This window comes from Odocoileus virginianus, chromosome 31 (genome assembly GCF_023699985.2).
Source record: "Odocoileus virginianus isolate 20LAN1187 ecotype Illinois chromosome 31, Ovbor_1.2, whole genome shotgun sequence".
Classification (NCBI taxonomy): domain Eukaryota; kingdom Metazoa; phylum Chordata; class Mammalia; order Artiodactyla; family Cervidae; genus Odocoileus; species Odocoileus virginianus.
Genome location: NC_069704.1, coordinates 31,875,181 through 31,891,989, shown reverse-complemented (window position 1 = coordinate 31,891,989; position 16,809 = coordinate 31,875,181). Strand labels below are relative to the sequence as shown.

At 38.0% G+C, this 16,809-nt stretch overlaps 1 protein-coding gene across 6 annotated transcripts in view; it reads right to left on the bottom strand.

The window, feature by feature from the left end:
• Positions 1–16,809, bottom strand: part of AGTPBP1 (ATP/GTP binding carboxypeptidase 1) — a 205,940-nt gene that overhangs the window by 85,800 nt on the left and 103,331 nt on the right. For all 6 annotated transcript variants that reach the window (XM_070459534.1, XM_070459537.1, XM_070459538.1 and 3 more), the window contains one exon: positions 7,262–7,974. In XM_070459534.1, the coding sequence (XP_070315635.1) occupies positions 7,262–7,974 (713 nt within the window). The remainder of the gene's footprint in view (positions 1–7,261; positions 7,975–16,809) is intronic.

The following is a 16,809-nucleotide window of genomic DNA, read 5'->3' as shown; positions in this document are numbered from 1 at the left end:
TTGTAGGCAGAGTATATAAAATAAAGAGGAAAAAAGCAATAATAAATAAATAACAAATAATAAACAAAATAAATAAAAAATAAATAAAGAGGAAAAAAGTAATAATCTTCAAATGTCTGAGTACTGTTTCCTTATGTAATTCATAAGCATTTTAAGTACATATTTTTATATTAGTTATATTTAAAGCAATTAACATTATTGGGGGAAGTCCTACACATCTAAATATACAGAACCATACTGTTTTGTATGATTGAAAGAGTTATAGAGTTATATTCCTGCCTCATATCAAACATCTGACACCCACGGAAATTTTCACAAATGATATGAAAATGAAAAATTTGACAAATATGATAAAAGGTGTCCTCTGGAACACTCACTGTCACACAAAATATATAAGGATGAAGCAAAAGAGACTAGCAGTCAAAAGTTTTAGATTACATTGTAATTTCTGATGATTCTGCTGCAACAAATCAGGCAAAAGATATTTTCATCAAGGTCTCAAAAATCAGTGGAGTAAGAAATCTTTGAAACTTGCAGGAGACAAACATCACTTAATCCTCCAAGGTTAAGTTCTGTTTATCTCATTGAAAATCTTCTGGAGTGACTGCAGGTTAACAGACTGTAAATTACTGGGTTTTCTATGTTTTCATTTCCTGGAGCTCCATCTCCTTTGCACTTTAACTTGTATCAACACACCCACCTTTAAGATACATATCCCACCTCCCAGGGACGTTCTGCTCTTTCATCAGGATGTTTAGTATCAAAATTACACTTTAAAGCTTTGGTTTGAATAACATACAAACTCTGTGGTACATTACCCTATGCAGAGAGGCAATAAAAAAAGACAACTACTTCAGGAAATAGTCTGCAGATGGCCTAATACAGTCAAGATGTTGAACTCTAATCTGTAGATTACATACGTAGAGCATTTACAAGGTCTGTGTTTCAGGAACGAGGTGAAAAGTATTAATCATAAATAAGAAGAGAGAGGGGACAGTTGAGAAGAACAGTAGTAATTCAAGTCTGTATCAACTCTTCCTCTACCAGGAAAGGCACAGTCCTGGGGAGACAGCAAATAGAGTGTGGGTCTATGGGTGGAGTAACACTCTCTCAAAGACCCAGTCAGGCAATGGCAAAGTCCAACACTAGGAAGAGCTGCTCAGAAAGAATAGAGGTCACCAGGGCTGAAGGTTTAGCTCCCCATCTGCAGACATCTGAGGACCCACACAATAGGTATAATAGCTATTTGTGGCCATCATATAGATAACTCACTTGCAATACAGTTGCATTTCATTAGAGTGAGTTTCTTCACTTATCAGTATCAAGAAATGAATCAACTGAAAAAATGATCTAATGTTAATTAGAGGCTCTGCTTGGCAGGAATTTATCTCTTTTATTAGCACAAATGGGTAGAACACCTAAATGAGAGTGCTGAGTAAAGCTTTTGAAGCATAAAGTCCATGGGGGAAAATAAGAAGGATCCTTGGTAGTTAAAATTAAGGCTGAGAATCAGAGACTAACAAAATAGTTCTAGCCCATTTCCACAACCTTACCTTCCTTCTAATCTTACCTCAGACATTACAGGCTAATAAGGAAAATTAGAACTTTCAGGCTGAGGCAATTTAATGAGGAAATTTGCTCTCAGGGTTTAAAGAACACAAAGTTCAGAAAAGGTCTTCTGTAGTCAAGAGGACATCTTTGACTTTCGAAAGATAGATAGAGTCTAAGAGGTGATGCTGAAAAGGAGGAAAAACCTAGTTGCTGACTGGTTCTGACTTTTGCCAGGCATGTCAGTCCAAGTCCTTCAAAAAGCAAACGCCATGCACAAGCAGAGTCTCCTGCAGCCAAATGTGCAACACACCTATTAGGGGAAACACAAGTGAAGAACAGAGAGGAAAGGGAGCGGCAGCAGGTGAGAAGGGCCCTTGGGTCTGTCCAAAAAGCAGGTCTGATCCCTAGGGAGAGAGAGAATATTGAGTAGGAGAGCCTCACACTGCAATGAGGCTCTGCAAAAGTCTCAACCATGCCAAGAGCACACCACAGAGCAAAGACCGCCAATGAGCAGATCCCTGAACTGATCAGGAATGGCTCCACTCTAGCAAACCCATCGTGGTCAGACAATAAGTGGAGCAATGCAGAGAGGACATGGCCTCAGCAGTAACACTGCAGGAGATCCCAAACTACAGGGGCTGAACGCTGTGGGCAACGACAAGCTCCATGGCAGGTTCTCCCAAGAAGGGAGAGACGAGAAACTCGTTGCCGTGGCTGCCACAGCCCACCCCTGTGCTGCAAGGATCCACTTCTCCACCCACGTTGGAAAACAGCTGCTCCTCAGTTCCTGTGGGCCTCTCCTAAGCAGACACTTAGGAGAAAAATATGAGCAGGACAAACATTGTCCCCATTACTGCAATTATTCTCAGGGCTGCAACTCACCTCCATCCTCCAATATCTATCAAAATTCCCCTCCTTCTCACCTATCACTTCTGCAGGGCTTGGTAGCTGGTGGGATTAAGTGACCCAAACACTCTTTTTAGGTCTCTGAAAGTGTTAGTTGCTCAGTCATGTCCATCTCTTTGCAACCCCATGGACTGTAACCCACCAGGCTCCTCTGTCCATGGGATTCTCCAGGCAAGAATACTGGAGTGGGCTGCTATTCCCTTCTCCAGGGGATCTTCCCAGCCCAGGGATCAAACCCAGGTCTTCCACATGGCAGGCAGATTCTTTACCATCTGAGCCACCAGGGAAATCCTTAGGCATCTGAACCTCTGGCAATCATATCTTCGTCATCCCAGGGTAGTTGTGACAGGTCCATTCATGTTAAAATTAGTGGATCACTCAAGTGCCACCCATAGTCAACCTGTTGCACTGTGCAGAAGCAATTTTACCTCTTTTAGCTCGTCTGGGTCCTGCCTGTTGGTCCCTGACACAAAAGTCTAAAGTAAATCATTGCAACCACAGTTCGCAGCCAAACTGTACCCTTGTTATGTTCTCTATGGAAAGACTGCACCCACTGCAGGACTGGGACGACTAACCATGCAGAGCTCAGAGGTGCAGAGATACCCAACTACATAAAGTCCCCCAGTGGAAAACTGGGAACTACAGTAAGTAGAACTACCTGTTTCCACCTCCTGCTTCCTAGACCATGCAGCCTACCTACTGGGGATAGAGAATCAAGTCGAAATTTCTAATTTAGTGCCTATACTGCATCCTGAAAGATGGCAGCCCATTCTTGCATAGTACTTCCTCTGAGTTGGAGCTTCATCTGTGGCTTCTCAAGACAGTTTCAGCACTCCAAGAGGCCCACTGCCTCTGGATGATACAGTCTGCGATACAACCAGTGGATGCCAAGGCACTGCAGCACCCCCCCAATGCACACACACACACACACACACACACACACATTTCCCAACAAACTCAGTCCCTTGTTCTAATGCTGCGTTGTATGTGGTTCCATACCTGTGGATCAAGGACTCAATTGGTAACATTAAACATATACTAAGTTGCCAAGTAAAAATGATTAATTATATGCTAAATTTAAAAATAAAATAGTTATTGCCCTAGAAGCTCACAGTCTCAGAATCAAATACCTTAGCAATGTCCTCCTTCATCAATACATACCATACTTTTAACAAGAACATATAAACGGTCTTAGGTATTGATAAGCCACCATCACAAACCCTTAATCATAATCACTGAAAATACTCAAGCGGTAACAAAAATGTATTTTTATGCCCAATAGTCATTAGTTGGCAACAGTTAATACTAACCATAATTTCCACTGGGTTGGTCACAAAGTTCATTAGGGTTCTTCAAAAAACCAAAATGAAAAATCCAAATGAACTTTGTGGCCAACCCAATAAAATTAATTGGTAATATTTAACAAGTTCAATTCCATGAATCTTAAATTATTATGTTATATTTAATTTAATAAATTAAATCTTAAATTATTAAATTAAAATATTATAAAATATTTATATGACCAAGTGGGCTTTATCCCAGGAATGCAAGGATTCTTTAATATCCGCAAATCAATCAATGTAATACACCACATTAACAAATTGAAAGATAAAAACCATATGATTATCTCAATAGATGCAGAAAAAGCCTTGGACAAAATTCAACATCCATTTATGATTAAAACTCTCCAGAAAGCAGGAATAGAAGGAACATACCTCAACATAATAAAAGCTATATATGACAAACCCACAGCAAGCATCACCCTCAATGGTGAAAAATTGAAAGCATTTCCCCTGAAATCAGGAACAAGACAAGGGTGCCCACTCTCACCACTCCTATTCAACATAGTTTTGGAAGTGTTGGCCACAGCAATCAGGGCAGAAAAAGAAGTAAAAGGAATCCAGATAGGAAAAGAAGAAGTGAAACTCTCTCTGTTTGCAGATGGCATGATCCTCTACATAGAAAACCCTAAAGACTCTACCAGAAAATTACTAGAGCTAATCAACGAATACAGTAAAGTTGCAGGATATAAAACTAACACACAGAAATCTCTTGCATTCCTATACACTAACAATGAGAAAACAGAAAGAGAAATTAAGGAAACGATACCATTCACCACTGCAACGAAAAGAATAAAATACTTAGGAGTATATCTACCTGAAGAAACAAAAGACCTATACATAGAAAACTATAAAACACTGATGAAAGAGGTCAAGGAGGACACAAAGAGATGGAGAAGTATACCGTGTTCACGGATTGGAAGAATCAATACTGTCAAAATGGCTATACTACCCAAAGCAATCTATAGATTCAATGCAATCCCTATCAAACTACCAATGGCATTTTTCACAGAACTAGAACAAATAATTTCACAATTTGTATGGAAATACAAAAAACCTCAAATAGCCAAAGTAATTCTGAGAAAGAAGAATGGAACTGGAGGAATCAACCTGCCTGACTTCAGACTATACTACAAAGCCACAGTCATCAAGGCAGTATGGTACTGGCACAAAGACAGAAATATAGATCAATGGAACAGAATAGAAAGCCCAGAGATAAATCCACGAACCTATGGTCACCTTATCTTCGACAAAGGAGGCAAGCATATACAATGGAAAAAAGACAACCTCTTTAACAAGTGGTGCTGGGAAAACTGGTCAACCACCTGTAAAAGAATGAAACTAGAACACTTTCTAACACCATACACAAAACTAAACTCAAAATGGATTAAAGATCTAAATGTAAGACCAGAAACTATAAAACTCCTAGAGGAGAACATAGGCAAAACACTCTCTGACATAAATCACAGCAGGATCCTCTATGACCCACATCCCAGAATTTTAGAAACAAAAGCAAAAATAAACAAATGGGACCTAATAAAACTTAAAAGCTTTTGCACAACAAAGGAAACTATAAGCAAGGTGAAAAGACAGCCCTCAGATTGGGAGAAAATAATAGCAAACGAAGCAACAGACAAAGGATTAATCTCAAAAATATACAAGCAACTCCTGAAGCTCAATTCCAGAAAAATAAATGACCCAATCAAAAAATGGGCCAAAGAACTCAACAGACATTTCTCCAAGGAAGACATACAGATGGCCAACAAACACATGAAAAGAGGCTCAACATCACTCATTATCAGAGAAATGCAAATCAAAACCACAATGAGGTACCATTATACGCCAGTCAGGATGGCTGCTATCCAAAAGTCTACAAGCAATAAATGCTGGAGAGGGTGTGGAGAAAAGGGAACCCTCTTACACTGTTGGTGGGAATGCAAATTAGTACAGCCACTATGGAAAACAGTGTGGAGATTTCTTAAAAAGCTGGAAATAGAACTGCCATATGACCCAGCAATTCCACTTCTGGGCATACACACCGAGGAAATCAGATCTGAAAGAGACACGTGCACCCCAATGTTCATCGCAGCACTGTTTATAATAGCCAGGACATGGAAGCAACCTAGATGCCCATCAGCAGATGAATGGATGAGGAAGCTGTGGTACATATACACCATGGAATATTACTCAGCCATTAAAAAGAATTCATTTGAATCAGTTCTAACGAGATGGATGAAACTGGAGCCCATTATACAGAGCGAAGTAAGCCAGAAAGATAAAGACCATTACAGTATACTAACACATATATATGGAATTTAGAAAGATGGTAACGATAACCCTATATGCAGAACAGAAAAAGAGACACAGATGTACAGAACAGACTTTTGGACTCTGGGAGAAGGCCAGGGTGGGATGTTTCGAGAGAACAGCATCGAAACATGTATATTATCTAGGGTGAAACAGATCACCAGCCCAGGTTGAATGCATGAGACAAGTGCTTGGGCCTGGTGCACTGGGAAGACCCAAAGGGATCGGGTGGAGAGGGAGGTGGGAGGGGTGAATGGGATGGGGAACACATGGAAATCCATGGCTGATTCAGGTCAATGTATGACAAGACCCACTGTGGTATTGTAAAGTGATTAGCATCCAACTAATAAAAATAAATGGAAAAAGAAAAAAAAAGAAAAATCCAAATGAACTCTGTGGCCAACCCAATAAAATTAATTGGTAATATTTAACAAGTTCAATTCCATGAATCTTAAATTATTATGTTATATTTAATTTAATAAATTAAAATATTAAAATATTAAATTAAAATATTATAAATTATAAAATTATATTATATCTATTAAATAATACAATATTATTATATTTTTAAATCCAAATTTTACAACAAAATGATGTCTATGTTGCTATTTTTAGATTATATATCTAAATCAAGTTCAAATAATAATCAAATTACTAAATTAATATATATCACTAATACAATACTTATTCAAAGATTACTAAATAATCTTTTATAAACTGTCCAATGGCCAGGTTTATTATGCTGGCTTCATTTGAATAAGTAATGAACTTAGAAAATAAACCCACATGGATAATTTCAGAATAATGCAAAATGTCCAAAGGCAGTATAAAAAATGACACTAACTTTATTTTTTTCTCTTGATAGTCAAGAAGATTTATTAATATAGGATGCTTGTGAGGGATACAGCAGGCAGGCAAGGAGCTCTGCCGACAACAAACTTCAATTCAGAGTAATCTGATAGTCAAGAAGATTTATTAATATAGGATGCTTGTGAGGGATACAAGCGGGCAGGCAAGGAGCTCTGCTGACACAAACTTTAATTCAGAGTAATTTTCTTCCTAAAAACCCAAAGCAATTGTTTGTTTTTTTCTTTCCCCATATGCCCCATATGTTGACAATAGTCTTGTTTATGAGGAAAAGGAAATCCACAACTCACCTTTGTACACCATAAGGCCTTTCCAAAATAGGCTCTTTAAATGGAGGAGGAATGTGACCAAAATAATCAGGATAAGCCACTTCTGAATATTCTGGGACAGACTTTGTACTTTTCACAATCTCAATATAAAGATCAGAGTCATGGAGTGTTGGTACATCAGGGACTTCAACTGATGCTTGCTCCACTGATGAAGTAGACTCCGTGTCTTCATCATCTTCAGTTTCGACTCCGGTACAGCAGAGCTTGCCTAGCTGAACCGTTCTTCCCTCAAACAGAGCATTTCCACAAGCAGCCACATGTGAACATGCTTTAGTGCACGTAAGGACAGTGACAGGGAGACTGTAGTCCTTCATTCCTGCAGTAAAACCTGGGGCTGTTTGAGATGGAATACTCTGCAACGTAATTCGGTCCAAGGCCTTCACTATATCACTGTTTAAGCCGTGGCCTGATGAAATAGTTCTATTTTGATCTCCGAGCTGCTGCTGTAATGTTCTGTCATTCTCTTTAATGTCTTCTTTTGCCAGATCCACAGAGATAGCTTTCTTATTACCTTCATCTCCTTTAGGAGACACAGTCGTCTTCATTACAATTCCTTTTCTTAAATTGCCTGAATTCCCAGACGCTTCCTCTCCTGCTGTGGGAACAACAATAGGACCACGAACTTTTCCCTCAAATACAAAAGGCTTTGGTTCTTTGGAGATTAAATCATAGCCCTTTGAAAATAAAAAAAAAAAGTTTAATCTTTTATGTGTAAATATTAACACATATTAAAATACATACAAAACTAAGATCATATTTTATATGCTGATTCAGAAACCTAACAAGTGAAAATTTTAAAGATGGATAAAACAGGTATATTTTAAATTTGCTAACAAAAGATAAAATGTTTAACCAGCACAAAATTCATTACACTTATTTTACTATTATAAAAATAGTTCCTATAAATAACAAATATGGGAAGTTTTAGAAAAGCATAAAGACATTAATATCATCCAAAATCTATTAAAGGAAATACAACAGCTAAATTGTTATTCATTGATTCAACAGATGTGTCTATTTTGTGCCAAGCACTGTTTCAGGCATTTAAGATTCATCAGTTTAAAAGGAAAAAAAAAAAAAAAAAAAAAACTCTTCCTCTTTGTACCGTATATTCTTCTAGAGAAGAAGGGGAAAGGACTGTCAAAACAAAAAGTAATAACATTATACAAATATATTTTATGGAATGTTAGAAAGGGGTAAAGGAGGAAAGGGGTAACAGGAATCAGGAGTGCTGGGGGGGGGGAGATAGGTGGCAATATCAGTGCCATTGATTAGGGAGGCCTCACTGAGCAGATACAAGCAAAGACAGTGAAGGTTGCTGGTACCGGGGCCCCTGAGAGGGAGAAGGCCTGGTGTGGTCAGAGAACAGCAAGGAGGTTAAGATGGCCAGGACTGAAGGACCAAGACGAATTCCAAGAGGTAAAGAGGGCCAGATACTGTAGGGCCTTGCAAGCTATTTTAAGAAATTTGGTTTTCACCCTGAAAGAGACTGGGAGCCACTGGAAGGTTCTGAGGAGAAGAGTGCCATGACATGACTTATTTGGGGGGGGAGGAGCAGACAAAAACCCAAACTGTAGCACAGTGTTTCTTAACCACAGCATTTAAACATTTGGGGCTAAATATTTTTTTGCTTAATTCGGTTCTGTCTTTTTGGGGAGGAACAGGGCACCAGAGTGGGGTGGGTATAGAAGTAGGAAGACCCATTTAGAATCTTCTGGAGGGACTTCCCTGATGGTCCAGTGGTTAAGAATCCCCCTTCCAATGCAGGGGACATGGGTTTTATCCGTGGTTGGGTAACTAAGATCCCACATGCCAAGGGGCAACTAAGCCTGCACACTATAACTACTAAGCCAGTGAGCTCTAGAGCCTGTGAGCCGCAACTAGAGAGAAGCCCGTGCCACAATGAAGATCCCGTGTGCCTCAACTGAGGCCCAACACTGCCAAATAAAAATAAATGAACAAAAATGTCTTTAAGAAAGAGTCTTCTGCAGTTACCTACAGAAGCTGGTAAGAAGTGGTTGTATTAATAGACCAGATACAGGATAGAAGGTACAAATAGAGGTCATAGATGGTACCAGGTGTTTGCCTGAACGACTGAAAAGCATCAGGAGTTAGCTCTGATATGTTAAGTGTGAGCTATTCACACATAGACAAGGACGTCAAGCAGGCAAATGGATGTATGCTTCAAGGAGTCAGAAGAAAGCTGTATACAGAAGATGTAAACTTGAGAGTCATTTACATACAGATACTGTTCTAAGCCATGAGACTGGAAATTATCAGTGGAAAGAAACAGAGAAGAGGACAAAGACTGTACCCTGGGATACCACAATCTTAAAGAGGTTGAGGAAATGAAAATGAAACAACAGGATATGGAGAAGGAAAAATTGGGCTGGAAAAATAAACCAGGAAAGGAAAGTGTCCTGGAAGACAAGTTAAAAAAAGGATACTACTGACAGATCAAGTAGCCTTTTCTCTTTCTATACTTTTAGACATTATTTTGATCTATATAACACTTTATCAAACAAAACACCTCAATTGATCTAACCTTTATTCTATTGTTTGGCATTAAATCCTTTACAAATTATGGAAGGATTTAAGCCATTTCCAAAATTTTGCCATTTTAAAGAACTCTGCAATGAACATCCTTTTGCATAAAATTTTTTGTTTAGGATAATTTCCTAAGCACTGAAATAAAATTACAGGGTCAGATATTAATCAATTTTAATGTTTAACACAAGTTGTCCAAATGCTTTCCAATATTAACACTATTCCCAGTAACTTTATACGAGAGTATCTAATTCAACTTCTCTATTCTTTGGCAACATTAGGTACTACAGTTTTTAAAAGCTTTTTCTAAAGTGGTAGATAAGAAGTATTGTCTTACTACCATTTTAATTTCTTTGACTACTGGAAAAGCAAACAATTTTCCATACATCTATTAAGCAGTTTAATTCTTCATAGGTAATATATTTGTTGCTAGAATATAGGGTTTTTCTTGTTTTGTAGTATAAATTCTCACATTTATTTACACACACACACACTCAAACACATACACACACAAATACACAAATACACATCCCTTAATCCATTTTTACAACAATTTTTCTGGATTTGCAATTCATCCTTTAATTGTGTTTAACTTCTATACACACATTATGTAGTCAAAATTAAGAATCTTATCCTCTGTGATTCACTCTTTGAATGTCCACTGTATAAAAAAAAAAACCTGAATCAAACATAATTCACTTTCAATCTCTGTACTCTTATCTAATCCCAGGAGACAAGGAGGTACAGAGGAAGTAATGGGTAAGTCTCTCTGCATTAAAAGGGTTGAAGAGACGACATCTGCATTTAAAAAAATCTGTTGTAGGAAACCTGGTAGGCGAGGTATCTATCCCACAGAAACATACACAATTGTTGGATAAAATATTAAGGTATTTGGAAGTCCCCTGGTGGTCTAGTAGTTGGGATTCCACTGCTATGTCCTGGGTTCAATCTCTGGTCGGGCAGCCAAGATAACCACAAGCCATGTGGCATGGCCAAAATTAAAAAAAAAAAGAGAGAGATAAGAAAAGATACTAAGTATAACAACAAGTAAATAAGAAATCAAGGAAAAAGACCAGATAATAAGTGAAGACAGGATCCCAAAGTTGATCCCAAACTGAAGCAGGTCTTCACTTAAGGAAAACAATTTGCAAAAACAGGTGACCTGGGGTTTAGGTTTTCCTATCTCAATAAATATAAAGAACAGGACAGTAACCCAGAGCTTGCATAAGGTAGGGAGTCCAACAGAAGACCCCTCCTCCCCTGAAGATGGAACCCCAGAAAACTAAATCTTCAATATAGAGGCCCTAGAAATACCCCACCACAAAGCAAATAACAGCAAGGAAAGACAACAGTCTCAAACCCTAGCACTAAGAGGTTGAAGAACAGCATTACTCACAAAATGATACCAAAAGCCTGCCATCAAATCACATGAATCTGCAGCCTGATTCACATTACCTGGGTGGTACAAAAACCCTCAATGAGAAATTTAATCCATTACAGTGCCTGCTAAAACCAACAAAAACAAAAATTTCTGGAATTTCCACAAACAAAATTATAAAGAAAATGAGCAGCTCATGATTAAAAAATTGCAAGAAGTTCAGACACTAGAACCATAAGACTAAGAAATGCCTGTATCTGAATGTTCAAATAAATAAAAGAAACAAGTTAAAGACTGATGAAACATTTCTTCAAATGTTCTAAAAATCAAAAATAAATTCAAATGCCTAATGTATGTTTCTAAGGACAGACTGAAAGTCACTCAGTCGTGTCCGACTCTTTGCGACCATGGGGTTAGTCCATGGAATTCTCCAGGCCAGAATACGAGAGTGGTTAGCCAATCCCTTCTCCAGAGGATCTTCCTGACCCAGGAATTGAACTGGGGTCTCCTGCATTGCAGGCAGATTCTTTACCAACTGAGCTATGAGGGAAGCCCCAAGGACACATTAGAAGGGGCTTAAAACAGAATTAAGGAACTGGCAGACTGATCTGATGAAATTACCAGAGTGTAGCACTGAGAAACAAAAAGAAGGAAAGGCAGAATTTCTGGGGTGACAGAAACAATTCCATAGGTTGACATAATGAAAAAAATTAAAAGGTATGAAAATGTGAGTGAATCTAAAACACTGAATCTAAACACAAAGCAGTACCATTATATGAATTTTGTTTTATTTTATTTAGTTAAATATAAATTCAAAGCATAGAACTTGGCTTGGGAAGTGTTTACAGTTAAAGTATCCTAAGTTTCTGCAAGGAGATCAAATTAGTCCATCCTAAAGGAAATCAGTCCTGAATATTCATTGGAAGGACTGATGCTGAAGTTGAAGTTCCAATACTTTGGCCACTTGATGCGAAGAGCCGACTCATTGGAAAAGACCCTGATGGGGGGTAAGATTGAAGGCAGGAGAAGGGAGACAACGGAAGACAAGATGGTTGGGTGGTATCTCCAACTCAGTGGCCATGAGTTTGAGCAAACTCCAGGAGATGGTGATGGACAGGGAAGCCTTGGCGTGCTGCAGTCCATAGGGTCACAAAGAGTTGGAATGACTGAGTGACTAAATGGCAACAAAGTTTCCCTTTGAATTTCCCTGGTGACTCAATAGTAAGGAATCTCCCTGCAATGCAGGAGACACAGGTTTGATCCATGGGTCGGGAAGATACCCTGGAGAAGGGAATGGCTATCCACTCCAGTGTTCTTGCCTGGGAAATCTCATGGACAGAGTCTGGTGGGCTACAGTCCAAGGGGTCACAAAAGAGTTGGACATGATGAAGTGACTAAACAACAACAAAGTTTTCTTTTATAATAAAGAGAAAGAAGAAAGAAAGACCCTAATTAACTTTAGAACTTAGTAAAAACACATTTACCATTTTATCAAGATTAATTAGAATTTCTGCATATATATCAAATTTACACTTTAAATGAATACAATTTGTGTACCTAAAATAACAAGACTTCAAAGTTTTCAAACAAAGGTGAAAAAAGTGAAATGAGGAAAAAAATAATCCAAATGAAAGCAAGAAAAAGATACAGAGATGAAACAAATGAAAATACAAAATAAGATCTCTTAATTCAAATATATGAATAATTATCAGTAATCTAAATGCTCCAGTTAAATACCCAAGTCTCAGGGTTTAATTTCAAAATCTGAGTATTAATACATGCTGTTTAAAAGATAAAAAACTAAGGAAACCAAAAAGTTGGTGAAAAGATTTTAAAAGATACTAGGCAAGTAACTAAAATTTATGTAACTATATCAATATTTAAAAAAAAAAATTGCCTTAAAGTCTTAGAGATAAAAACTAACTTCACTAAAAGGTTCAACTAGAAAGGAAAAGAAATCAATTTATACTTATACACAATAAATAATAAGCTTCCAAAAATATGTAATAAAAACTGACAGACATGCACAAAGACAAACAAATTCACAATCATGGTGAGAAATCTTTAACATACTTTTCTCAGTAATTGAAACACAGGAATAAAAATTTATAAGTACAGAAAAGAACTTTTAAATACAATTAACAATCTTGTCCTTGTATAGGCAAATATACAATTGTGCCTAATGGGAGCAGAATGCTTTTCAAAGACATGAGAAATAGTAGCAAAAATTGACATCATCCAAACTCATAAGATAAACCTCCAAAATTTCAAAAGATTATAATCATAAAGAGATGTCCTCCCACTGTACTACAATATGCTAGAATTCAATAAAAAGATTTAAAAACTGCAGATTAAGGAAACAACTTAAACATTACCAGTGCATCAAAGGAAAAAAACCATAATGGACAAAAAGTTTCAAAACAAAGATAAAGACAGCAATAAATAGCAAAATCTGTTTGATGCAACTAAAACAGTCATTAGAGGAAAATGTATAGCCTAAAATGTAAATATTAGAAGAGAGGACTGAAAATTACTAGATGTCTACGTTAAGCTGACAATAAAAAAAGAGAGAATGAGATCAGGAAAAATAAAGACAAGGCACATTAAGCATATCATTTAGAAATACAGCAATTAACTTCAAAAACATGGAAAGTTGATTGTAGGAAATAGTAGATAGGAAGGAGAAAACATTTTTTTCCAATTAAACTATGTAAAACTATTTGCTCTTTAAACTCTGTCCATGCAGAACTTGAATAAAAATTGAAAACCAAATTTAAAAGAGGGGGAAAGAATAACAAAAGTTCATATGGTAAATGTCATTATGCTAATACAGATAGATGTATGAAAGAAGAGCTGTGAAAATGCAGGATTCTGACACTTCTAATATTCTGCCATCAAGAAACAAAAGGAAACAAGACTATACTTGTCACAACAAATGAAAAATTATAGCTTTAAAAGCATGCACAAGCTCCCCTCGAAAAAGTGTGTTGTTAATTATGTTGACTTCAAATGCACTCATTTTACCTTCATCAGGCCACTGAATAGTAGCTTTAATACATCTGGAAACAAACTGGGTGGTGTTAAGGATACAAACAAACACATCAGGTAATTTTAAGCTTCAGAGGTTGATGTTGAAAGTGACATACAAATCCAAATGGAAAAAGTCATAATCAATATTAATTCATTTCTGTTTAATAACTCATGATCTGCTAGTATTTGATACAATGATAGCTGAAAAGATTCTTCTAAACACTTCCTATTTCGGTTCAATTCAGTTCATCGCTCAGTCGCGTCCGACTCTTAGGGACCCCATGAACCACAACACGCCAGGCCTCCCTGTCCATCACCAACTACTGGAGTCTACCCAAATCCATGTCCATTGAGTCGGTGATGCCATCCAAAAATCTCATCTTGTCGTCCCCTTCTCCTCCTGCCCTCAACTTTCCCAGCATCAGGGTCTTTTCCAATGAGTCAGCTCTTCCCAACAAGTGGCCAAAGTATTGGAGTGCAGCTTCAACATCAGTCCCTCCAATGAACACCCAGGACTGATCTCCTTTAGGATGGACTGGTTGGATCTCCTTGCAGTCCAAGGGACTCTCAAGAGTCTTCTCCAACACCACAGTTCAAAAGCATCAATTCTTTGGCGCTCAGCGTTCTTTATAGTCCAACTCTCACATCCATACATGACTACTGGAAAAACCATAGCCATGACTAGACAGACCTTTGTTGACAAAGTAATGTCTCTGCTTTTTAATATGCTATCTAGGTTGGTCATAACTTTCATTCCAAGGAGTGTCTTTTAATTTCATGGCTGCAATCACCATCTGCAGTGATTTTGGAGCCCAGAAAAATAAAGTCAGCCACTGTTTCCACTGTTTCCCCATCTATTTGCCATGAAGTGATGGGACTGGATGCCATGATCTTAATTTTCTGAATGTTGAGCTTTAAGCCAATTTTTTCACTCTCCTCTTTCACTGTCATCAAGAGGCTCTTTAGTCATCTTCACTTTCTGCCATAAGGGTGGTGTTATCTGCATATCTGAGGTTATTGATATTTCTCCCAGCAATCTTGATTCCAGCTTGTGCTTCCTTCAGCCCAGTGTTTCTCATGATGTACTCTGCATATAAGTTAAATAAGCAGAGTGACAATATACAGCCTTGACGTACTTCTTTTCCTATTTGGAACTAGTCTGTTGTTTCATGTCCAGTTCTAACTGTTGCTTCCTGACCTGCATACAGGTTTCTCAAGAGACAGGTCAGGTGGTCTGGTATTACCATCTCTTGAAGAACTGTCCATAGTTTACTGTGATCCACACAGTCAAAGGCTTTGGCATAGTCAATAAGACAGAAATAGATGTCTTTCTGGAACTCTCGTGCTTTTTCAATGATCCAACGGATGTTGGCAATTTGATCTCTGGTTCCTCTGCCTTTTCTAAAACCAGCTTGAACATCTGGAAGTTCACGGTTCACATATTGCTGAAGCCTGGCTTGGAGAATTTTGAGCATTACTTTGCTAGCATGTGAGATGAGTGCAATTGAAGTTTGAGCATTCTTTGGCCTTGCCCTTCTTAGGGATTAGAATGAAAAGTGACCTTTTCCAGTCCTGTGGCCACTGCTGAGTTTTCCCAATTTGCTGGCAGATTGAGTGCAGCACTTTCACAGCATCATCTTGTAGGATTTGAAATAATAGCTCAACTGGAATTCCATCACCTCCACTAGCTTTGTTCGTAGTGATGCTTCCTAAGGCCCACTTGACTTCACATTCCAGGATATCTGGCTCTAGGTGAGTGTGAGTGATGACACCATCGTGATTATCTGTGTCATGAAGATCTTTTTTGTACAGTTCTTCTGTGTATTCTTGCCACCTCTTCTTAACATCTTCTGCTTCTGTTAGGTCCATACCATTTCTCTCCTGTATTGAGCCCATCTTTGCTTGAAATGTTCCCTTGGTATCTCTAATTTTCTTGAAGAGATCTCTAGTCTTTCCAACTGAGCTATCACTTGTTCCTATTTAGAACCAACCAATGATAGCTCAGTTGGTAAAGAATCCACCTGCAATGCAGAAGACCCCGGGTCGATTCCTGGGTTAGGAAGATCCACTGGAGAAGGGATAAGCTACCCACTCCAGTATTCTTTGGTTTCTCTTGTGGCTCAGATGGTAAAGAATCCACCTGCAATGCAGGAGACCTGGCTTTGATACCTGGGTTGGGAAGATCCTCTGGAGAAGGGAAAGGCTCTCTACTCCAGTATTCTGGCCTGGAGAATTCCATGGACTATACAATCCATGGGGTCGCAAACAGTTGGACACGACTGTGTGACTTTCACTTTCACTTTTCACACTTACTTAAAAAAAACCTACTTTTCTCTATTCCCACATCAAAACTCCTGCCATTTTTATGCACAGTATATAATTCTTATATATATAAGAGACAGAGATGAAATTAGGTGATTTCTTCACAGAATAATCAATTCCTTCCCCAAATCCCTTCTACAATATTTTTTAAGCTTTGAATTGGCAGATTTGTTATCACTGGGTTTTTTAGTGGGCACAAAAGTGTTAAAAGAGCAGCCAGATACTTCCTGTA